Raw genomic sequence first — 24,421 nt, 5'->3', positions numbered from 1 at the left:
AACAGAGAAGGTTGTTTGATTTAAAAGAGTAAATAATATGCAGCACCACATATATTACACATTGGGATTAAAAGTCAATTTTTATTTATTAATCATTTGGAAAATAACCAAAATGAGTTGGAATCAACTTGTATCAAAAATATCATTAGTGGTGGCAGTGTAAGGACCTAAAATACATTTTAAAGAATTTCTTATGATAACAAGTAAAATTATACGTTCTCTGGTACAACATTATTGTGTTTACTTACATCATCAAGTAACTGTTCCCCATTTCGAACAATAAAATAAAATCTTTTGTAAGAAGTGCAAGGGTGGAACCAAACATTAAAGCAAACAAACTAGCACACAAAGAAAATAAAGTCAGCCTATTGCTACTCACACTTTGAGTTCCAAAATTCTTGAAAACTGTGTGGTGTGTGGTGCTTTGCAGATGTAACCCACAAGTCTGTACTTCATTTTTGTTTCAGAATGTCTGAAAAATGCAAATCTACATGTGGTGCACACATTTTTCTTTTATTTTTGCATTACAGAATGTCATTTACCTGTCATAAGCTATGCACTTTAGCACACTGTTCCAGAAAAGGGAGAACAATTGACCCGTCAGTGCAATGGCAATACTTTTATGGACAACCCATTAGTGTCAATAAAACTGTTAGCTGATCTTCACAGGTTGTAATCAAAAAAGTAAAAAAAAAAAAAAAAAACTTTCATGCAAAGTATTACTAAAGGAGGTTGATCAACAACTAGATTGTAGGAACATCTGTGTCAAGCTGTGGACCCAATGCTCCACATTATAAATGGTTAAATTAATAAAGGTAAGGGTTAATACATATTTTTAGTAAAATAGATATTTAAGGATATTTTTAATACGATGTTTTTCCCAAAATCACCCTCTGTAAACAGTTAAGTGAGATACATTAAGAAAAAGCAGAGACCTGCGTGTGATTATAATCTTGACCTGTAGAGGGCAGTAGCGCATTTCACTTTTCCCTACACTCTCTTCTACATCCGGGTCACACTGCTCCCCACGCTGTGTTCAGCATGGCAGCGAAAAACAAGCACCGAAAAAGGCCCAAAACCGCGAAAAAGGGAGCAGTTTGGAGCAAAGACAGTGAAGAGGAGCCTGAAATGAACGGAAACGAGGAGGACGTCGACCCAGCAGCTGGTGACACGGAGGAAACCAAGGAGGCAGATGGAGAGGAGCTGAGCTTGGATGAGGTTTTACGGCTCGGAGGAACCAAGGTGAGTCCACCAGTCTGAACCACTGACAAAAACATTCAAATCAAAGTTAATTTTGAGTTAAATGTGAAATCCATCAGAATAATGGTAAATTATGGTGGTATAAATGTGTTGTTGCTGACATTTTAAACCAGATTTGGTTTATATTTCCTAAAACTTTCATCTTTTTAGCTTTTATTTAATGTTATTTGTCTTTTACGTCGATTATAAGCAATGAAAACATTGAAGACAATGGAAATTGTTTATTATTATTATAGCAACTATTTATTTTTCTCGTATATCAGTAGTTTAAACAAACCTAAGAATGGTACAAAAAGGTTACATTTGTTTGTAAGGTTTTTTTTCTTGGCTTAGATAAAATGTTTAATTCTAAATCAGCTGTAAATGTAACAATACAACAAAGCAATAGTAGTTGAAAAAATAGGACTAAAAATGTATATAATTATCAAAATTATTTAAAAGAAAACTAATTTACAGTCCTTTTTCCCTCCCTAATGCCTGCAGGCTGACTTTGTCCTCCTTGCTGGTCTGGACGATTCCAATGAGCTTGTTGATGGAGGGAAAAAAGGAGCAATTGACGACTTGGAGGAGGGCGAGCTGGAGAAATTCATAGCCGAACTCGGCATCCGGTCGTACGCCGGGCAGCAGAGCATCCCAGACAAACCGGAGGTCAACTCTCCAGCTGATGAGGTGAAGGAGAGTAAACAAGCCAAAGTCGCAAAGGGGAAAACAGAAGGTGAAACATCCAACACTCACAAAGCCACAAAAGAGGTGGCAAAGAAGAGTGAAGATGCGCCGGCGTCTTCTGGGAAAAAAGCAAAGGAGAAAGCAAATGTCTTTGAGTTTTTGCCGAGGCAGATCTTGTTGATTAAACCTGGAGGGAAGTGGTTTGAAATGGCATACACGGATGAGATCTCATCTACCCCTCAGGATCCCATAGTGGTAAACAAGTACCAGTCTCTTGCCCGACAGCTGTTTGACGCTGAAATAAGCCTTTACAGGACCAAGAAGAATCTACAGAAAGGAGCCAACTCTGCCTGGATGAAGACGGTCGTCTCTTCTGGTGTGCTGGCTGATCGGATGGCGGCCATGACTGTCCTGATCCAGGACTCCGCGGTGCACATGCTGGAGCACGTGGAGAGCCTGGTGTCCATGGTGAAGAAGAAGGGCAGCAGGCGGATGGGTCTGATGGCTGTCGACACGCTGAAAGAGCTGCTGCTGTCCAACTTGCTCCCGGAGAACAGGAAGCTTTTCCCTTTCGCCAAGCGTCCCTTCGACCAGATAGAAGAATTGGCCAGCGGGAACCGTGACGCCCGGGACCGCCGCCTCGTCGTTTGGTACTTCGAGCACCAGCTGAAGCACCACGTGGCGGAATTTGTGAGCGCTCTGGACTCTGTGAGTCACGACACTGTGGCAGCTACAAAGGCGAAGGCGCTGGCCACCGCTCACGAGCTGCTGTGTAACCGTCCAGAGCAGGAGAGGGCTCTGCTCACACACGTCGTCAACAAGCTGGGCGATCCAGACTACAAGACGGCGACTAAAGCGTCGTACCTGCTGGAGACGCTCCTGCACAAACACCCGAACATGAAGGTGGTGGTGTGCTGCGAGGTGGAGCGGCTCATGTTCCGGCCAAACATTGGTGCAAAGGTGCAGTACTATGCCGCCTGCTTCCTCAGCCAAGTCATCCTGAGCCACGACGAGGCGGAGCTCGCCACCAAGCTCATCAACATTTACTTCTCCTTCTTTCGCGCCTGCATCAAGAAAAAGGACATTGAGTCAAAGATGCTGAGTGCTCTGCTGGCGGGCGTGAACCGAGCGTATCCGTACGCCAGTGCAGGAGACGAGAAGGTGAAGGAGCAGCTGGACACGCTGTTCAAAGTGGTTCATCTGGTGAAGTTCAACACGGCTGTGCAGGCGCTGATGCTGCTGTTCCAGGTGATGGACTCGGAGCAGAGCATCTCTGATCGCTTCTACTCCACCGTGTACAGGTACCATCCTCCTCTGCTCATGACATTTGAAAATATTTAAAAAGCTAATTGATATCTTTGGGATTATTTCTGAACTTACAGAAATATTCCTCCACATTTTCCTCATGTAAAATCATTTTGCCATTGATTTGTCCAAAGAGCGCAGACTAACCCTGCCTTCCGTCAACCATCTGTTTAAACACTTTCTAGCCTACAGCCCCTCTCACCCTCAACCTGCAATTGCTGCTTCAACAAAAGTGGCGAGGAATATTGGAGCCATCCAGCCGTACAGTTTAGATCCAGATACCAGCTCAGACAAGGAAAACAAAGACGCACACAGATCTATTTGTGTACAAGTGCATCAGAATGGAGCAGGAAGCTTGTGTCCCGCTGATTGTAGCTTCTACGTCACAAATAGGCTCTTTCTCAAACAGCAGTTCTTTATCTGCTCCTGATTCACAGCAATTTGAATAAAGAAATACTCAGAAATGCTGTTTTACGCTGAATTTTCTTTATAAATCATCAGAAAAATGCCACGAGAACATATTAAACACACAGTCTTCATTGAAGTGGGTTTTAATGCAAACTAGAAAACTCAGTGAATATGTCTATATACCCCGACTGGGCTGTTAAATTATTGGCTTGAGAAGAGATTATTATCAACAAAACCATAGGAACATGGAGTGATTATCATAGTATGTGATCTGATGAAAATCCTGCAGCCTGGAGGGAGGTGTCTGTAGACGTAGCTGCTGTTTAGTTTGATCATTACTAGAAACTTAAGTGTACAATAAAGTCAACTGAGCATTTTAGAAAAGATTGTTCTTCTGTCTCTGCAGAAAGATGCTGGACCCCGGGCTGTCCTCTTCATCACGACAAAACATGTTCCTCAACCTGCTGTACAAAAGCCTAAAGGCGGACGTGGTGCTGCGGCGGGTCAAAGCTTTCGTTAAGCGACTCCTGCAGGTCAGCGCCGAGCAGAGCGCCAGTTTCGCCTGCGGAGCGCTCTTTCTGGTTTCAGAAGTCATGAAGGCCAAGCCAGGTCTGAAGCTGCTGCTGCAGGAGGAAGGGGTGAGGGAACAGCACCAGTGTTGAGTTCGGGAGTCAGAATTTCTGATGTTTGGTGTTTAAACGTCTACCTGATGGTTTCTTAGGACGGGGAGGAGGAGGAGTTCAAAGACCTCAAAGAGGAGAATGATTTCAGTGATGATGATGGAGAGGAACGCTTTCTGGATGCAGACAAACAGGAGGAAGGAGTGAGTGAGAAGGCAATGGAGGCCAAACCTGCAGCATCATGGGTACACCACCAGAACAGAGAAGGTCTGTGGGTGACTGATGACAACAATCTCTATTTTTCTGTCTTTTATTAAAAATATATACACATTTTTATCTCGTCAGAAACTACTTGAGGTGATCATTAGTCTTTTAGAAGACAATGCGTCCTCTAAATAGTTTCCATCGAGCTGTTTGACTATAAATGTATTTTAGAAAATACTCATGATCTCATTCTTCTGAAATCTTGTTGATTCTCTTGTAGGAAGGAAAAGCTCTGAGCGATACGATCCTCTTCATAGAAACCCGCTCTACTGTGGTGCTGATCACACCACACTATGGGAACTGCAGAGGGTGAGAACCCCCCAGACAAAAAAAAACAAATCCCAGGACTGAAGCACATCCTGAAATCTGCTCAGAAATCTGTTCAATCAGAGAAAAAATGATATGATTAAAAACACAAGACAAACATTTTTATCCAGCTTCACTTTTTTAAAGATTACTGTGGATTTGTGACATTATGCTCTGAATATTACATTCATTAAGGAAAATTACTACTACTATTAAAATAGTGGATGGGCCTACAATCATTTACCTCTAGAATCTAAAGAATGAGAGACATATATTTAAATTGAAGAAAAATTAGAAAAAACATTCTTTTGTTGTAAAAGGCAACTATTCAATGGGAGAAAAAGTTTTAAGGATGACTTTAATCTAAAAGGATTTTATAAAACAATTTTCTTGGTGTTAAGGGTCTATGATACTAAAATGTAAGTTCAGATGAGTTTAAAGACTTTAGGCATGAAAAGACTGTGGAAAAAATTAACTTGGAACTGCAGTGATGTTGATTTAATTAAAAAATGACCAACTTTTTAATTGAAATAAAAAAGGAGGTGAACAATTGATTGAAAAAAAAGAAAAGACTTATAGTTGGTCAGAAAAACCTCTTTAAAATGATTTGTCTCTCTGCAGCTTGCTCAGCATTTCCATCCCTCGGTTTCTTTGTTTGCAACCACCATCCTTCAGGTAAAACTTTCCGCACAAAAAGAATCTCTGTTGATATTTTTTTGTGTTGTTTTCTGTCAAACGTGTCTGTTTCCAAGATTTTGTGCGTTTGTTCCTGCAGGGAGAATCCATTCAGTACACAGGGGACCCCCTGCAGGACTTCACCCTCATCAGGTTCCTGGATCGCTTCGTCTTCAGAAATCCCAAACAGCTGAAAGGAAAACGTAAAAGCCACAACCTTCAACCCACACGATGGTTTCTCACAACTCACAAATATCTGTACTTTGTTTACACATCTGTTGCATTAACTGAGAGTAGACTGAACACAAAAGTAATGTCCAGGAAAAAAAAGAAATTACAGTTACACAAAATAAGAAACCGGAAAACGAAGAAGGTACTATGGGACATTACTGATTGGATTTGTTCACATTTTCGACCAGATATCTTTCAGCAAAAGATTTTTCTTAAAGCTTCTGACCAAAGCCGCTGCAAAAGTCCAGGGATTGCTCTGCCAACTCTTTACCGCAGTTCAGCTCAAACATCCTCCTGCTTTCCCTCTTCTTCATCAGCCAATCAGCGATGTTGTATAAAACCTACCCGTTTATTTCATTTTTTAACATTTTATTTTGAATTCTGGAAATTACTTTTGTTCTCCAAAACGTTTGATTTTTATTTTGATTCGCTTTCTTTGGAATTATGTTTTGGTTTCTGGTTGTTGTTTTTTTCTCAAATGTTGTGTAATTTTTTTCATCATTTGTTTTGATTTTTTTAATTGTGACCTTTAATATGTTATTGCGTTTAGTGATTTATTGATCTGCCTGAAAAAATGAAGGGCTGCTTAAAAGGGAGACAGGATTTTTTTTTTACTCCTTTAACATTTTTCGTTGTGTTACTATTAATGGTAAAGTGTAATCAAGTAAATTATAGGATTTGTCTGTGATACGCTGGAGTCGTATGTGTGACAGCCTGTCCAGATTACTGAACCCAACTATTATAAGACATGAAGATGCTTCAGGTTTAGCTGTGTAGAAGGGAAAAAGCAGGAAAAAACAGTTTTCAGAGCAAATCTGTCCTCACTGTGAGGAGTTACTGCTGCATGGAGGTCATTAGTATTTTTAAAGAAGAAGAGAATGACATGAAACATCAAAACTATAAAGCAAAACCATTTTTCTTTGCATTGTTGTATTTATAAGCAGAGTAAAGCTGTAGATCTTAGGAATCTTCTAATTTTGTCATAATATCAGTTTTTTCTTTGCTCCTCAGAAAATACAGACTCTGCATTGTTGAGGCCCAAACAAAGGCTGCCTGTCAACTCTTTACCAGGTGAGCTCCATGTTCGAAATGTTTTGTGTTCCTGTAACTTGTGTTGTGCAGCACCTTCATCGCTGCTTGTCGTTTCCCGTCAGTAAATTGTGCCGAGTTTCTATCCAAAGAAGAAAGTCAGATTCCCGTGGATGAAATTTTCTTCTATCGGTGAGTCTTTTATTTTTCATATCTTTAACTTTTGTTGTCTACTTTTAAAAACCTTGTTTGTCGTCCCCCCCCCGCAGCTTCTTTAAGAAAAAGCAGCAGGAAAAGCAAAGCCAAGACCGGCAAAGAGACGACGATAGTGAGAGCGTGGAGGAGGTGGAGGACGAGGAGTTTGAGAAAATTCTGGGTAAAAACAGACGGATTAATCTGCATAGAATGGGGGAAAAAAAACACGTTTAGGCAAATTATTATCTAGAATTTTGTTCTTTTTTTTAAACTTTATTTTTGAATTACAAGCAGGTGAATGACCTAGTGTTCATGTTGCAGTTGCCTGTCTTCACAGCAGGGGGCAGTATTGAGAAAACTAAAATTGAGGAATTTATATTACCGGTACTAATAGAAGTAAAATAATATTCTTCATGCTTTAATAAGATTATATAAGTACTGCAGGTACACTGACTATCCATTGATGATCATATTAGGCTTTGATTTTCTGTTTGTCTGGTTTCTTCTGAACAGACTCTGTGGAGGGAGACTCGTACTTTGTTGATGTGGCTGAAGACGATCTGGACTTTGCTGGGTTTGTAAACTTACCTCGGCCTCATGGCGGCTAATGCTTGTTTCCTGCTTTCACTTTTGACCCCTAAAAAACAACTTGCTGCTATGTTCTGTTTTGCTGGTTAGGAATGTGAAAAGCAAAAAGGGCAAGAAGTCTGCAGAGGAGTCTGAATCTGACGACTCTGACATGGATGACCTGGATGATGAAGAGGTGTCTCTGGGCAGTATGGATGAAAAAGACTTTGATTTAGAAGATGAGCTGGATGAGGATGGAGGGATCTTCATGGATCCTGATGGAGGTGAAGATGAGGAGCAAGACTCCCATGAAGGTTGGAGAAAGACACTTTTTTTATAACAAATTATTTAAAAGTCAGAATGTGTTTTTATGTTTTTTACAACTTCAATCCTTAAAAACCAGAACTGTATAAAAACCAATTCTCCCCTAGTCTTTTTATGCATGAATGGATAATTCCCACCCATACTGAAATTTGGGGTTTTAATAAAAAAAAACATTTTTTTCTTCCTAACTTTAAATTGTTATAGATTCCACTGTTGAGATGGAAGTTCCTGGTACTTTTCCTCAAACAAGGAAAAAGAAGAGGAAAAACACAGAGGAGCTGGACTTTTCTGGATCCTTAGGTCTGTTGAGACTTTTATTGTGAAAATAACAGACTTCTCCGGGTTTCAGATTGAAGTTTTCTTAAATCTGCATTTTTTTCCCCCACAGGATCAAAAAACAGGAAGAAGTCAAAGAAGGGTGCAGCCATGTTTGCCTCAGCTGAAGAAGTCAGTTGTACTTTTTTATTGAAGCTGTTACACAACAAAATAAAACAGATTTTTCTGTTTTTGTTTAGACAAAATCGAAGCAAAATACGTCTGGAAAGTCCTACATAATTCAAAAACTATTAAACGGATTAGTTGTTCATAGTTATAAAAAATGTCAGTTGTTTTAAAATTAGTATCTGCTTTATTAATTTACAGAGGCAAAAATTGAGAGAAAATTGGATTTTTGTGCTGCAAAAGTATCTTTGTAGCAATCTTGGTTGCATTTAATACCCATAATTCCCTTTACATGCCCCTTTTATCATGCTTTGCAGTTAAATAAGATTTGTCTTTCAGTTTGGCTCCCTGCTGGACGAAAATGTCGACTCCAAGTTTGACCACATCGGCCTGAACGCCATGGCTAACCCAGACAAAGCCGGTAAGAGGAAACTTCCACAGATGCTAAAGTGACCCGGCTGGGAGGTTTTAAAGCGGTGTACATTCTAATGCTACGTTCACATCAAACACCGTTTTGCACCCCAAATATGCTGCTCGATGCTCGTTTAATGTGTTATAAACTTGACGCTCCTGGTGTGTGTGGGAGGAGCTACTGTCAAGTTTGTTTGTGCATAATTTACAATGAATGGAAGATGCAGAGGATGTTAGGAGATCAGATTTATTTATTTTGAAAAGCCCCACAAAAGCATCGGTTATCACATGTTCATATCTGACGGACGCTTTCAGCGCTACTTCTGTCTCTCCGAGACCCAGTTTGATGACTTTGTCCTGCATTTAGTCCCAGAAGAGAAATAAGAATAAGATCAGAAGATCTTTTCATTATGATCTCCATAGAAATAAGAAAAATAGTTCAGATTCTCCTCCATGTTGGTTTTGGACACCACCTGCTGATCACGTCATCAAAAGGTCACGGCCAAAGCTGAGATCCTGATTGGTTGAAGCATTGCAAATTCTTCAAAGGTCAGATATTTGAACTCTGAAAACATTGGACCTCTGAACGCGTCTGTACATTGATTTAACATTGAATCTGGACGCCCCTGATGTCCCAATCGCGTTCAGTGAGAACGCAGCTTTGGTTTTGAACCAGTATTAATGCTGGAGAAAAATGTACCGTGGATAATCTGCCATAATAAATCAGAAAACGACTATATGGAAGCTTTAACAGGAAACAAATCCGCTGGATACCAGCAATCTTTTAAAGGTTATTGGCAAAATTACAAAGATCCTTTGCCTAAAAAGCAGCATTCTATGTCATACTGAAAAAGAGTCGTCCATTATAAAAGAAAGACTCTGTCGTTCACATCCCCACCCTCTTTTTCCAACTGTCTGGGCAACAGGGGTAGTCCAAAAATTAACAAACGTGTAGCAGTCTGGATTTTGTTGTGACTAAAAGCTTAAACCTGATGCACATTCCCACTTTACATTACTAACTGGACCCAGTTGAATTCAGTAAAACCATCAGAAAATGAGGCGAGTGATCCTCCAACTTTAGTTTCATCAAATGTGTTAAAACTACCAAGTCTGTCGTTTGGTGGCTGCCTGCTGTCATCAAAATTTGGATAAAAAAAAAGAACACTTCAGGTTGCTCATAATTCTATTAGAATTGTGTAAAATTTTGGTTTTAATAGCAAGTAGTAGTGACGGTATATCTGCTTTGATTGGTGATGATAAATCATATGTTCAGAGAGCAGATGCTGTCAAACCGTTCTCTGCATTGTCCCTTTAGGTTCAAACTAGACCTTGATGTTCCCTTTTTGTCTCCTGCAGGCCAGAAGCAGCTGAGGTGGGAGGCTGAGCGGGACGACTGGATCCACGGCCGCGATGCCAAGACGCTGCGCAGGAAGAAAATGATGGCCCGATCCAATAAAGGGAGCAGGACGTTCAGGAACAGGAAGAAGAAATAGCAGCTGTTGCTGTTTCTGCTGGACAAGAACTTTCATTCCTGTTTAGCCGACCAGGCTTGGTGGTCTCGCTCCCGGATCCCGTATATTCCCGCCCACTCATTGGACTGATAATAAACTGGGGGGGGGAACAAAGTGGTTTTTAGATTCTGTCAGATGTGACTGAAGTCGCATTCAGGAGGGCTGCTCTCCTGCTGATATTTTTGCTCTTGTAAAGTTAAAGATTTAATAACATTTCACGTGTTCAGTATCCTTTATTTTCTAATAATCTTTGAGTGGAATCCAAGTCGCACAGGTGCATGTAACCCTTGTGCTATCCTAGGCACTTTAACGTTGGGAGTTGGGTCATCTAGACCCACTAGACAGTGCCCTGAACCTTTTTTCTTCAATGATTTGTGATCTTCACTGGTGTCCATGGATGACATGAAATCTTTCCACCTTTATCCACCTTTGTCATGGTAGGGATGACACGTCAAAGTAAGGGTGGGGTCATCTAAGATAGCACAAGGGTTAAACATGATCCACGTGCACCAACAAACCTGCATTGCATATTTTTAATAATTTATCTGCATTTAAAGATCAAACAAAACTACTTTATTAATTTTACAGATAAAACTACAGATTGCTTAAAGTGATATATATTGATAAATGTATTTGATATCAAATCTAATCCCTGAAAGGCTCCCAAGTATAAAGCTTTGTTGGAAAAAGGTTTCATCTTTTCAATAAAGCTTGCTATTCATTTTTCTGAAGCATCCACTACAAGGTAAAATGCAAAAATAAAACTACACATTTAGGTGGAGTTAATAGTAGTAAATGTTAAATGAAAGGTAACTCCTTCACAGTATTATGCTTAAAGATTTTCTGTTAGTTTGAAGTCTTTTGATCAAATCCTGGGGGGGGGGATTGTCCAACCGCTCTGTCTGTTTTTTATTCAAATTAAGCAATGTGAAGAAAATATCTTACCTTCTAGAACTGATGGAAACCTCTTGTTCATGGTGTTTCTAAAATCTTCAGCAGAAATTAAGTGGTTTAAAGACCCCACAAACACACAACTCAGGCTAATCATCAGTTTTTGTGTCTCAGAATGGAACAGATACCTTGACTGTTGTTCATCTTGTGAAATAGTGCATACGCCCCAAAGACTCCAGCCAGCTCCAGGGCGATCACGCCCTTCAGCAGCCTTTTGGCCAGAGGCTCCAGAGGTCTGGGAGACATCTGGACAGAGGACCCACAAAACTTCAGTCGCATCGGAACAACTGCACTTCACATTTACACTGTGGTGTGTTTGCAGAACCAATGCAAAAACAGACATGAAGTCCATAAACACAGCAAGGGCTGTCATTTTCAAACAAGTATCAATTCATTTCTTTCAGTTCTTTTCCAAAGACAAAAACTGCAAATTACAAAAAGTGTAATCTTTATTGTATTCGTTATCACACCCCAATTGAAGTTTTCTATTTATATAATTGTAGAACAATGCAAGTTGACATAAAGTAGCCTTTTGATGAAAAACAAAACAAAAGCTACTGTTTACATATTTGCACCATCTAAGTTGTGTTACGAAAGAATATTTAAAAGGTAATTTCTTTTTCATAAGCTAAAGAATAACGAGTTGTAAAATAACTACACAAGAAAAGCACATCGTGGCTATTTGTTTGTAAATTAACACTGGCGACAATGACTGAGGTTGTCAGACTGAACTGAAGTAGATCAGTAGACTTAACTCATTTAATCGACAAAGCCTCGTTTACTTTTTTATTTTACTCACCTTTAAATTGCCGCACCACCGAATAATGAAATTCAAAGAATAAACACCAAAACAGTGTATGTCCTTGTGTCATGCGCACAGGGTTGAGCGTGCGTCTTCTTTTACTGCTTAATTTGGACAGCATGAGCACAACACCGCCACCTATTGTTGAAAAATAGTGTGTGTCATCTCTAATGTAAACATAAAGCATTTAGAAATAAAGATAAGTTCCAACAAATTAAGAAAAAACATCCAGTTTAGCCCAAATGTTAAACAAAAACACTATATGTAAGAAATTGTCCAAATCATGAAAGATTCAAGGTTAAATATTTCTGCCATTGCAGAAAGCTACCAGCAGATGGCAATGCGGTTACAGTTTCAAACCAAGTAAGAGTGCAATTGATAAGCAAAAAAAAAAAAACATTGGTATTATCCCTTGTGCTATCCCTGCTATCTTAGATGACCCCACCCTTACATTTACGTGGCATGACAAAGGTGGATAAAGGTGGAAAGATTTCATGTAATCCATGGACACCAGTGAAGATCACAAATCATTGAAGAAAAAAGGTTCAGAGCATTGTCTAGTGGGTCTAGATGACCCAACTCCCAATGTTAAAGTGCCTAGGATAGCAGAAGGGTTACACACGGAAATTAATGAGCATATTAGAAGTAATAATGTGCACATTTTTTGCAAAATACACAAACAATAGAGAGGTGTAGTATAGGGGCAGTAGGTTAAAGAGACCTATTAATTAAACAAAACCCAAACAAGAATTAAGGTGTAAAAATGGATTTATCAGGAAGAATGCTCAAATTTAAAAAAAATAAAGAAATATAACTGCATGAAATTTCACTATACAACTCAACAGACATTCCCTTAGTTTTATTAAATCATGTTAATAAGGAAACTGTAAAAAATAAATTCATCATTATGGAACATACAAAAAATCATAGCAATTCACTTTGATCTGATATCGTGGATCTCAGTCCCAAATTAATTTTTCTATAGGAATTCGGGTTCTTTAACCTTCAAATAAAAAAAAAAAAACGGGAATATTTTGTTGAACACGGGTGTCTTTATTTTTTTTACTCTGCTGAGCTATTTTGCTGCAAGTCATAATTTATTTACGTAAAAACAAAATACTGTGAGTGACATAAAACACCTACAAACATACAACATAAACATACAGGAGTTTCTTTTTTTTCTTTCTTTTTTTTAATTAAGTTTTAGAAAACTTGTGTGTTTCAAACTGCTTTTTCTAACTTGGAGAGTTTTTCACTAAGGATCAAGTTTTATTTATATTTCTGCACACAATCCTGTACTAAAAACTGTCAAACTCATTTTATTCAAATCTACAGTCACAAATTGTTTGAAATGCATGCAAAAAGGTTCTATGGCCATTTAGTTGTTAAAAGGTGGGATTTGGATTTATTACATTACAAGAAATAACACTACAACTGCAATTCTTGTAAAACTCACTTAATGTAGATACAATTACTGACACTGACTGAAGCCATACAAAAGAAAATGTAAATAACTTGCAGTTTTCTTTAAGACATATTTCGCTCTACTTTGCTTTTCAGATTGAAATCCTCAGCAGGTGAGTTAGGCCGTTCCAGGCTCCCAAACGGTTTTATTTTGTGAGCCACAAAAATGTCAAAAATCTCTTGACATCCACCCAAGGAAAAGCAAGCTGTGTGTGTGTGCACAGAGCATGGTGGTCTCCCTCTTGTTCTATCACCTCAGCTATGTGCGTCCTTTCAGATTTAGCACCAGGTAAACACACCCTGTCAGTATGCAAACAGTGAAACTCTGCAGCTGAAAAAGACGAAGTGCTGGGAAAAAGGAACTAGGTTTAGACTGGTTGGTGCTAAAATGATGCCTGCAAAGATATGACATTTCAATGATTAGTAAATCTTTGTTTTTAGCATCAATCAAGAAAGTAAAACCAGGTTTTGTTCTCAGTTTATATTAAATAAAGTAACTTTGGAAACTGTTAAATCATTTTCTATCATGAGATCTCAACAGACATATTACACATTGGTGACATGAGCAGTTTATAGTTCTGAGCTCCATCTCTAAATAAAATTTCATAATATATTTTCTACAGGCTCCATGGCAAATTAGGACCATGAAAAGACACACTGAACAAAACTGACTATTTCAGACAGAAAACATGTCTTTGCTTTTTACTTATTTGGAGATATTCGATACCAACTACCTCTCACCCTAATGTCAGCCTCCTTACTTACATAAGTCTTTATGACCAAAATTATTTCTATTCAATTCACCAATTAAACAGGTAGTGGTGAATTTTTTATTTATTTTTTATTTTTGTCTAAATGTGTGCAAGTTTCTGATTATTTTTTCCCAAACAAAGCAGAAAATGTGTTTCCAGGCTAAATTACTGCAATCGACTTTTGCAAAAGTAAAAAAACAACAGTTCCTGTTCATTTTGTTGCTTTAATAATCTGGTGAAATCAATATGGAGTTCATTGAATAAAGCAGCGTTTTCGCTTAGTTACAATCATTTCCGCCACAACGAGTAAGTTACTGACTTTGTTTAATTGTGGCCCAATTTAATGCACCCATTCATTCATACTCTAAATTCTACTTAATCCAGTTTGCTAGGACTTGTTTCAGTTATAATTCTCCTCAGTCCACCTGTTCAGTTGTGGCCGCATGTAAATTCTTATGTTTAAAGTGGTTTCCTCTTACAGCTTATTGCATGATGACACATAATTTCTTTTTTTAACTAAATGTTTGGACTGTGAAAACTGCGTGGAATTTCTCATGATATTGCACAAAGTTTATATGATGCATCTTAGAGCCATTTTAGTCTCATTTGGTTTATGTATTTAAGTTGAATTAGCTCAAATAGTTTTATACTATAGATTTTCTTTCATTGGAGAGTCATTTGGTCTCCATTTATTTCAGTGATGGCTCCCAGGGGCCCATCGGTACATTGTAGACGGGGGCCTCTGGGAGATAAGCCCGGCCCTGAGGCCGGCAGCTGATTGGATGGCCGCTGCGCATCAGAGCGCAGGAGCGCGTCCACGGGCTGCAGTGGTGGCTCAGGTGTGCTTGTCGGTGCCGCATTACGTAGGGTCCAACTTCATCGGGGCTGATGGTGACACAGGTGGGCTCCACGCGTGGCCGGAGCCGTTCGGATGGTTCTGGTCGGGACGGTTTTTAGCGCGGTTACAATGGAAGGACAGGAGCACGCGGACTGGACCGGCGGCTGCTACTATGAGACGGAGGTGCGTGAGTCCAATGCGGGCTGAGCTCCGCACCGCTTAGATTACACACGAATGCAAACCTTCTTTATATCTGATTGAAGCATTGTGAACATTTAACTTTAAAGATAAAAACTATTTGAAAACTTTTTATGTGCATTTCTTTTAAAAGAATAATTTAGAAACCGCAGAAATCCCGGATTATTCAACATTTCAGTTTGCAGCGCCTAAAATGTGTCTGCGAATTTATTTATTTCACAATTGAAGAAGATTCAATGTTGCAACAAGTCAAACTTTGTTTTCATTCAAAATAAAGTTCATGTATGACACATTTTAGGATGTGTGTGAATTTTTCTTAGAAAAAAAAACAAAAGAAAATGTGCGGCACCGTATATTGCAACGTTTAAACATTAATTTTAATCTAATAATAATCTATTCCAGCATCTGATGTTGATATTTTCTTTTCACAATACTTTCAATTTTTTTTACATTAAGAAAATACCATTGGTGTAATAAGTACCAGACTAATTAAAATATGGGAAATTCATTAGTTTTTCGCTGAAATGGTAATATAAGTTTTTTATATTTTTTTTTCCTAGAATGTTTTAACACAAATTAATTGATGACCTGGAGAATTTTGAAAACCTGCTAAGTAACTAATGAGTAAATATTAGTTTGGTAAATGCAACAAATTAGACTGCATAATTAATGTTTTGGAGATGGAAAAACTTGTCTCCCTATTGAAAAAACAACAACAGCACAAATACAAAGCTCCGATAGGCCAACTAAAACTTGAAGCAAAATGCAGTTTCGAAAATAATTTTAAATGAATTTTATTTTATATTATTAAGGAAGTTTAAAACACTTTTAGATTTGAGAGAATTTTTTATTCGGATGCACTGAAGTGATTTTATTTACTTTTTATTTTGTGTGTTGTTTGATTTTAATTCAGAAATGTGAAGAAAATGTAAAGATGAGCAGAAACGTCCAGAGCGGTTCTGAACCGGCTCTTTCTCTGGGTTTCAGTGTTACCCCGCAGCGGCCAGCATCGTGACGTCCGTGAGCGGCTACATGAGCGCGCCTGTGGCTGGCACCTGTCACGTGAACGCGCACTATGGAAACCCGGTCGGGTTCGGTCCCTCGCAGAGCTCCGGGGCAGCGGGGGCCAGCATAAGCCCCTTCTGCGCGCCGCCTCCGCAGGGGAACGGTTCGGCGTACGAACCGACCTGCAGCATCAGAACCAGGGAGTCCAAACCGTACCGGCGGAGCTACACGCACGCCAAGCCCCCGTACTCGTACATCTCTCTGATCACCATGGCGATCCAGCAGTCGGACAACAAGATGCTGACGCTGAATGAGATCTACCAGTGGATCATGGACCTGTTCCCGTTCTACCGGCAGAACCAGCAGCGCTGGCAGAACTCCATCCGGCACTCTCTCTCCTTCAACGACTGCTTCATCAAGGTCCCGCGCTCCTCGGACAAACCCGGGAAGGGCTCCTTCTGGGCCCTGCACCCGGACTCGGGGAACATGTTCGAGAACGGCTGCTACCTCCGGCGCCAGAAGCGCTTCAAGTGCAAAAACAGGTCCGGCGGCGGGGACGGGGAGCCGGCGGCGAATGCGGGCTCCGAGGGCGGTTCCGGTTCCGACCCTCCAACTCCGTCCTCCTCTCCTCCATCCACGGATCCCAAGGACCTGAAGGCCCCCTCCCCGCCCCCGCTGTCCCATCATCACCTCCCCATCCACCTGAAGTCAGACCTGTACCACCCCAGCTACCCTTTCAACCACCCATTCTCCATCAACAACATCATGTCCGAGCCGCAGCTCCACAAAACAGAACCCATGGTTCAGTATGGGGCTTTTGGGTGCCCGGTGTCCGGGACACTGATGGGGGCCAAAAGTGGCCTGGATGTCAGCCACCCCGATACCAACTACTACCACGGCCTGTACAGTAGATCCATCATGAACCCCTGAACTCCAAACAACCCTCATCCTTCAAGTTTAGCTGATTTTCTAACCTTTTCTATTCGACAAAAGCATTTTTTAACACTCATTTAAAATTAAACCCAAACATTTCTCATTAAAAAAGGAAAATAATCAGTCGAAATATGGTGTAGATCGGAAATTCTATGTTCTGGTAGGGAAGCAGTGCATTTAGTTTGAGCCCCATTGGTTTTCAATCTCGAGACTAAATACAAAATAAAACAAATGCCAAATACTCAATAGGTCCATGTAATGTCAAAAAACGCATTGGATAATTTATCCTTATAGGTCCTACCATTAAATTATAATTGTGGAGCTGTGAATATTATTCTATCATTTTTAATTACAAGTTTCTCCAACAAAAAAAGAGAAATATTTGAAAATTTGCTCAAATATACCAGAAAATGTTTACAAATAAAATCTAGCATCAAAAGTGATGCAACACTTCTATCTATTGGTCTTTTTAGTCCACCTTTGGGAGAACAGAGCCCAGCTATCATGCTTTAATATACACTTAAAAGTAACTAAATAAATGAGAAGTGCTCGGGAGAAGAACCTTTTTGATTTCATCCTGCTATGAATTTCGTTTCTCTTGAGCTGTTTCTTTAGCTTTGCATGACTTAGTTTATTTCAAATGTGAATAATACTAGCATGTAAAATATAGATCATTTCCACTGATGTCTAATGTACTGTGTGTATCAAACAACCTGCATTTTATAATAAAATCGGAGGTCTTTTTGTCTTGAGACGGGCTTTTTATCAGTGACACTCATTTTTTCAGGTCTGACTTGAGCTTTTCCACAAAAGCACACTTAAAATGCCTTAAAAACAACACGTCGCTCTGAAATCAGTTGGAAATCCTTTCATTACAGCTGGAATCCTATAATCTCAGGAAGATCTGCAAAACCCCGGACTTGTGGTTCTGTCCCTTGTGGAATTTGCTTCCAAAACTTTTAAACTTTTTTGAAAGTTATATAGAGAATGAGAGCATAATGATGATAAAGATCGTAAAGTGCTTCAAATTAGATTGGCATACGTAATTGAAACATTTGGAAAGTTTAGAATAAACTTAAATTCACAAAAATCTAGCAGCTCCACAGATTTTTCTTAGAGACCACATTACTTTTGTTGTGTTATAGATTATTGCTTGTGGTTTAAATGAAAAAACTTTGCCTGTGGCGAGAGGCAAACTTAATCACAAGTCTTAAGATCCAAATTTTTGCAACAAAACAGCTTTTTGTTGTATTTTTTAAATGAAATAACCCAACTGTCAGATTCATGTGTCTCCAGTTGCAGTAGAGTTGTATCGTTTAATCAATTCTTTTTCCTATATTCAACTAGATCGATCTGTCTGAGACAAGTTGTTAATCAAATCGAACTAAACCAATTTAAAATTAGTTTCAAAAATAAATTAAATTAATTACCGGTATATTGATCTTGGAAAATACCATTTGGATTGGGGCATGATAGGATTATTTTACCATAATGCAAACATGACCAAATGCATCACAGCGGACAACACAGATGACGGCAGCAAAAAACGATCAAGCCGTCGTTCCAATAATGTGTGGAAACACTGATCTAAAGGTGTCCTGGATTGATTTTAGGTCAGTAAATCAGATCCTTCAAAATGAACCAGGAATCGTAACAATGATGTGAATCAAATTGTTACAATGAGTCATTACTCCTCTAGTCTCCAGTCATGAAGGTTGATGCCAGTGCAATCAGCACATTTGGGTTGGGTTCCTCTTCCATCTGCAGCGTGTTTGTGAGATCTAAATTGGAGGCAAGTATCTGATCAGACTGAAATTGCATTGATAAACGTGATAAATGCTAGATTTTTTATACTTCCATGAAAGTGAACAAAGTTTGCTTTGAAGAAGGATTTTTATTTTTTGTGCCCCTCTCACAAAAAAAGGGTGATTGTGAGCAGGAGTGAAATATAAGCCCTTCAACTTCATTCCTGCAGGGGGTTTATAAGACGGATGAGTTGTAAATCAGATTATTAAAGTAGGTTAATGTCAGCTGCCATTCCAGCTGTTTGAGAATCATATCCACAAACACAAAGGAATATCTGATTAAACCAGTGTCAGCATTTCATTTAACCGGTCAGAATGTCAATAAACCTTTGATTTATTTAAAAAGAAAAGCTATATTCTAAATGTATACACTCACAAAAACTATTTTTGCTGAATGAATTGTGAACAACTGTGATTTTAAAGTGTGCAAAATAGTTTTTGAAAAGGTTTTCCTTGGCAATCAACCACTGAGGATTTTCCAGATCTAATGTTCTAAACATCTGCTTTTATATTTCTTACCTGATGTGCTTGTCGCAGCGGCATCACACAACAAAACTTTGGAAAAAGATTCCAGTAATAGGAAAAAATTCTAATATCGTGGCTGACAGAAGTTTGAGAATTTTACCTTGAAGTGAAGATTTTGATTACTTTGAGACAATTATTTGTTGTTCTTATTTGAAATATGGACTTCCTGCTCTCTAAAGTCATGTTGATTCATGAAATAAGAGTGCCTGATTTAATTTTATTTTATCTGAATTATATTCACTCATGTATTTCTAAATGAAATGAATTACTGTGGAGAAACTAGGATAACAATGAACTGAAAATAAGACACTAATTCAACGATTTTGAGCTGAAATGAATTTGTAAATAGGCCAAAGCAAAGGGCTGATGAGAAAATATCAAAATCCACAGGAAAAAAAGTCATTAAATCCATGTGTGGAATGGCTTTGGGTTTTATTGTTTGAGAATAGGTTTATGAAAGATTTCATCCAATGCAAGCAACATTACAACAATGCATTGACATGACTGAGTTCCCTATGTTACACCACATTTGTGAATAGCAAAACACAAGACTTTCTCTAAAGAAAAGATTAGATTCTAAAGTCAAAAGCACAGAATTATATCTTTTTTTTTCAAGAAACCAGAAAAGGGTGAAAAACAATTATCAGCTAAAATATGAAAAGAGGTTTCAATAACTCAGAAAAGCAACATTTTTGACTTATTTTACTATTAATTCTGGATTCCAAAGTTAATATCCAAATAAACAATACGCAATAACATAAACTTTCAAGTGGAGAGTCTCTAGTTCAAGTCCTGCTGCCAACAGAATTAAACCTACTGCCCAACTTCATTTGCCCCACCTTTATTACACTACTGGTGCCCTTGAGCAAAGCTCTTAACCTAAATCCCTCCAGCAGAGTTGCTCATTGGCCTCAGGTCGATCTGGGGTGGTCCTGAGTCTTATATGAATGTGAAACTGGGAGAGTGTGAACATGAAACTTAAGATCACACTCAGAGGATTTCCCTTCTAGGAAGTAAAAGTTAAAGTAAAAATATTTAACTCAAGTTTTAATAATGTGTGGGCAAATGTCTAACTTAGATATACCCATCATACTTCCTCTGAAAGATGTCAGCGTAATCAGTGTAGCAGCAAGCATAGATACTGTAGTCTTTATAGAAGTCAAAAGAGAGAGATCGTTTAAATAGGAGTGGCTCCAGGAGTGACCCCTGAGGGACCCCAGTAACTCTGATATTGTGTATCCTGTTCCAAATAATATGAAATAATCCCTTTTAGCACAGTGGATCAAACACATTTTACAAACAGAAACTGGATGCACATTAGTAACTTTATCTTTATGAATGGTTTCAAGGCGATTGTAGCAAGCTTGCCTGATTGACTGGGCGACAAAGAAGAAATCATCATTATTGCACTGAACGATACAAGAGGAAATATGGTTTTAAAGTTGGAGCACAACATTTTGAGAAGTCTGTTTTGGTTCAACAAAGGATGGGATGTATTGGAATAATTAAGGGGAAGATGATGGTCAGTTCTCCAACACATCCACAGAGGTGTTGAGGTGTGATGAGGGCTTTTGAAGGACTATCTGCCTTTGTGGGTGTCTCTGTTTGCCTAAGAAAAGTAATCAGCGCATTATGAATAATAATGACCCTTTTCTGGCTGAGTGTAATGGAAAGGCTGCATGCCAAGCAGCTTGAGGTCAGAGCTTAGCCGGCAATGTTGTGTTTGGATAAGCAGCGTTTACCACATTCACACACACGTGCATACATATAGGCGCTGTTCTCTGCATGGATTCTTCAGGCAGATCATTGTATTTCTGCACTACTGTCAAAATTCAACCAGACACAAAAACATTGGTTTGGGTAATCTTTTTTTTAGTAGTTAATTTTCTATGAAAGCCTCTGGATGCGCAGAAACCTGAGCTTTTTTTAAATGTCTCCAGGTCTAGTCCGTATATCTGTACTTTATCAAACTCCATTTACCTCTGTTAGTATTATTACTCTCAATATTTTCTGGCATGTCTTATTGTTTTAAGGTTTTCCACAAATTTGTTGCAAAACTCCTCGCATATCTGATCAAAGTGACATCAGAGCTGATACGTTCAATGCAGACTGATTAGTGCAAATTGCAGCAAAGCTAAATACGTTTGGTGTCCATAAATGGACTTTACAGTCCCTTAATTACACTGACAATACAGAAGCAGAATGTAAAAAATTCTTAATGTTATATGAAATTTCAAGGAAGAAGTATGAAGATCTTGTTAGGACCGCAATAAAATGAAAAAAAAAATGTAACTTTAATTTCCACTTTAAAATAATTTTCACATCAATTAATCAAATATTTTTTTTCTCATTTTCTTGAATCTTATGTCCTGTATTTCAGTGATGGAAACTTAACTTCTACCCAAGCTCCGCAATAAAATTTTGCTAAATGAATCATTATATGATAGAAACAGATAAAATGGTAAATTAAATCAGACGAGAACCCGGTCAGAAATGATTCAGGAAATCAGCACCAAAACCCTAACCAAAGTGATGCCTCATGCAGTTGCTGAATAATTAAATTGTCAAGCAGTCATTGTTTTCCCTTTTCTCTTTCTCTGTTTCTTTCTTTCTTATTATAGTATCTTCAGTCATTTTTTGCCACTTAACTCCTCCAAATTTTCAGCTATTTTAACCATTCAACTATTAAAATGTTCAGCTCTTTCAGCTTTTTCCAGCTATTGAAACACATGGGGAATCTTTGAAAACCATTGCTTCTTTCTGTGGTGCAGAAGCTCGCTGGTTCCATACCCAGCGCTCGCATTTTTCACAAACATATCTATTTTGTTATTGTGCTATTTTCACTTTATTTATGGTCAACTTTAACAATTTCTTTCTTTCTTCTTATTATTTTTTTGCCAATTATTACTCTTCAAGTTTCTTTTTCATTCAGCAATATAGCATTCAACCCTGCATTTTCTTCTGGTTTATTATAGTATCTTTCACCATTTTATTGGCGCTTAACTCCTTCTACAATTTTTCAGCTATTTTATTCATTCAATTTCCGGTGAAATGTTCAGCTCTTTCAGGTTTTTCCAGTTAGGACTTTTGGTCCTTCAAATCCTTGAACTTTTCAAAATATTCCAGGCTTATAGCAATTATATGTCCTGTCTACCATGACAGCTGGTTTGTGGTGTCATGGCATGACATGAGAACTGTAGTGTACAACTTCTCTAGTTTGAAACCTGGCTCTGGCATTTTTCACAAACATATCTTTCTTGTTATTGGGCTGTTTTCACATTGTTTATGGTCAACTTCGATTATTTCTTTATTTTATTTATTTATTGCCAATTATTACCCTTTAAGTTTTATTAATCAAGATAGCATTCAACCCTGCATTTTTTTCTGGAAATGCAGCTCCTTCTAGTTTTAACTAACCATATCTTATTTTATTTTGGCAACATTTGACTTTTAGCTATAGAGAAATCCATAGACCTGCTAAAAGTGACAAAGACAAATATGATCCAAAATGGTATTTAAAAAAAAAAGGTTAATAGTGATCTTAGTCATACTCTACATCTACATTTATGTCATTTCACTTTACAGTTTAAGTTTTGTCTTAGTGCTCTTCTAAAGGGACATTTCTCATTTTGATCAGAGAATGGAAAAGTTCTCCTGCCTTAAGGCTGATATACCAAACAAGTGGATTTGAGCAGTCATGGTGGGGCATTTTTGAACATGACCATCCCAGATAAACAGCCGTTTGCCATTCATGCAGATGTACAATGACGCTTTTTTTCAAGGTGAAAAGAGCTTAAGCATCAATCTGGGTGCCTTTCAGACCTCCAGGCCGGCCACCCAGAAAGCTCTGGAGTCTGGGATGGAAATTCATGCAGCAGCTGTAAACTGCTCTCGGGCACAAGTGCTATTAGCCTGAATGTCAGTTCACATTTGAAGTGTGAAAACACTTGAGTGCTGCTTATGAGTGAATATTAAGCTGTTTTAAGATCTAACTGAAGCGCCACGTGCAGCTATGAGATCAATCAACCTGTTCTCCGGCCAGCCAACAAAAGCATGACTGCAGGTCACTTGATCGAACAGTTTTACTGAGAAAAGACTTTAAATAGAATGAAACCATTTATAATAATCATTAAATGCTTGGCAGGACAGACTCACTAAAATACGCCTGAGAAGGTGACTCGCTTCATGGGAACACTGCAGCTCTGCCTTTGTGGCGGCTTCTCCACTAAGCAAATACTCCAAACTGTTCATTCCCCGCCAGCCTTTCTCTCCCGCAGCACATTGTTTGTGCCCTTGCATTTCATTCAGACTGGGGGGAAGATTGCTCTCAGAGCCACTGAGCAAACAGTGGGGAAAGGAGCATCCCATCTTTACTCTGTTCCCAGGAGAACCCTCCTTTTTATTTTTTTTATTTGAGCTCCAAGCTGTCAAGCTGAGCCGAGAGTTTGATGTCAGAAAGCTGAATTAATTGCTTTAAGCCAATGGGGCAAGCCACCCATCGCCAAACCCTGCCTGAAATGTTTTACTGGAGATTATTAAAGATTTCAGAATACACAAGGTGCACAAATACTGTGCAACAGAAGGAGTCCAGCTTGGTTTATTGCCTATTATTTTTCAAATTGATTAAATTTAGAGTAAAATAGTTTTTTTTGCTTCCAGCAAGCAGTTTTCAGGATTATGTTAGTTATTTTTTGTTGTTTTCTCCAGAGTCAAAGGGTCAAAGAAGAACCAGACTCATTTATAGCTTAAGCCTAGAAATTATTGTTTAACTTCAGACAACAGTAAACGCCTTTTCAATTCTGTTTTTTGAAGAAGATGGACACTCCAGAACATCTATATTGTTTTCTACAAGAAGGCAGTCAAGAAGAGCAGAAATGTACTGGTTTCTGAAGTTCAAAAGATCTCTTTAGAGCAGAAAATATAAGTGTTTATGTG

General features: G+C 38.6%; 3 protein-coding genes across 4 annotated transcripts in view; 2 read left to right on the top strand and 1 right to left on the bottom strand.

Moving 5' to 3' along the window:
- Positions 1 to 978: 978 nt before the first annotated feature.
- On the top strand, positions 979 to 10,426 carry cebpz (CCAAT enhancer binding protein zeta). The gene is made up of 16 exons (XM_004083742.5): positions 979 to 1,242; positions 1,744 to 3,227; positions 4,046 to 4,277; positions 4,361 to 4,526; positions 4,744 to 4,832; positions 5,451 to 5,504; positions 5,605 to 5,707; positions 6,747 to 6,806; positions 6,890 to 6,956; positions 7,034 to 7,140; positions 7,473 to 7,533; positions 7,638 to 7,840; positions 8,055 to 8,150; positions 8,239 to 8,297; positions 8,631 to 8,712; positions 10,059 to 10,426. The coding sequence occupies exons 1-16, from the start codon at positions 1,042 to 1,044 to the stop codon at positions 10,193 to 10,195; spliced, it is 3,201 nt and encodes a 1,066-aa protein (XP_004083790.1). The 5' UTR covers positions 979 to 1,041; the 3' UTR covers positions 10,196 to 10,426.
- Positions 8,934 to 24,421, bottom strand: part of LOC110017780 (protein CEBPZOS) — a 28,171-nt gene continuing 12,683 nt past the window's right edge. The window contains exons 1-4 of one of the 2 annotated variants that reach the window (XM_020714898.2): positions 11,964 to 12,103; positions 11,293 to 11,410; positions 11,159 to 11,203; positions 8,934 to 10,310 (exon numbers count right to left, since the gene is read on the bottom strand). In XM_020714898.2, the coding sequence (XP_020570557.1) occupies positions 10,228 to 10,310; positions 11,159 to 11,203; positions 11,293 to 11,410 (246 nt within the window). In that variant the 5' untranslated portion in view covers positions 11,964 to 12,103 and the 3' untranslated portion in view covers positions 8,934 to 10,227. Of the gene's footprint in view, positions 10,311 to 11,158; positions 11,204 to 11,292; positions 11,411 to 11,963; positions 12,104 to 24,421 lie in introns of those variants that run through there. The other variant, XM_078942856.1, reaches the window with a different exon arrangement.
- On the top strand, positions 15,150 to 17,153 carry LOC100301602 (forkhead box A). The gene is made up of 2 exons (NM_001160448.1): positions 15,150 to 15,203; positions 16,206 to 17,153. The coding sequence occupies exons 1-2, from the start codon at positions 15,150 to 15,152 to the stop codon at positions 17,151 to 17,153; spliced, it is 1,002 nt and encodes a 333-aa protein (NP_001153920.1).

The sequence above is a fragment of the Oryzias latipes genome, chromosome 24 (genome assembly GCF_053564925.1).
Source record: "Oryzias latipes strain Hd-rR chromosome 24, Olatipes_Hd-rR_3.1".
In the NCBI taxonomy this organism is placed as follows: Eukaryota; Metazoa; Chordata; class Actinopteri; order Beloniformes; family Adrianichthyidae; genus Oryzias; species Oryzias latipes.
The sequence above is the reverse complement of the archived record's forward strand: the minus strand, read 5'-3'. Positions and strand labels throughout refer to the sequence as shown.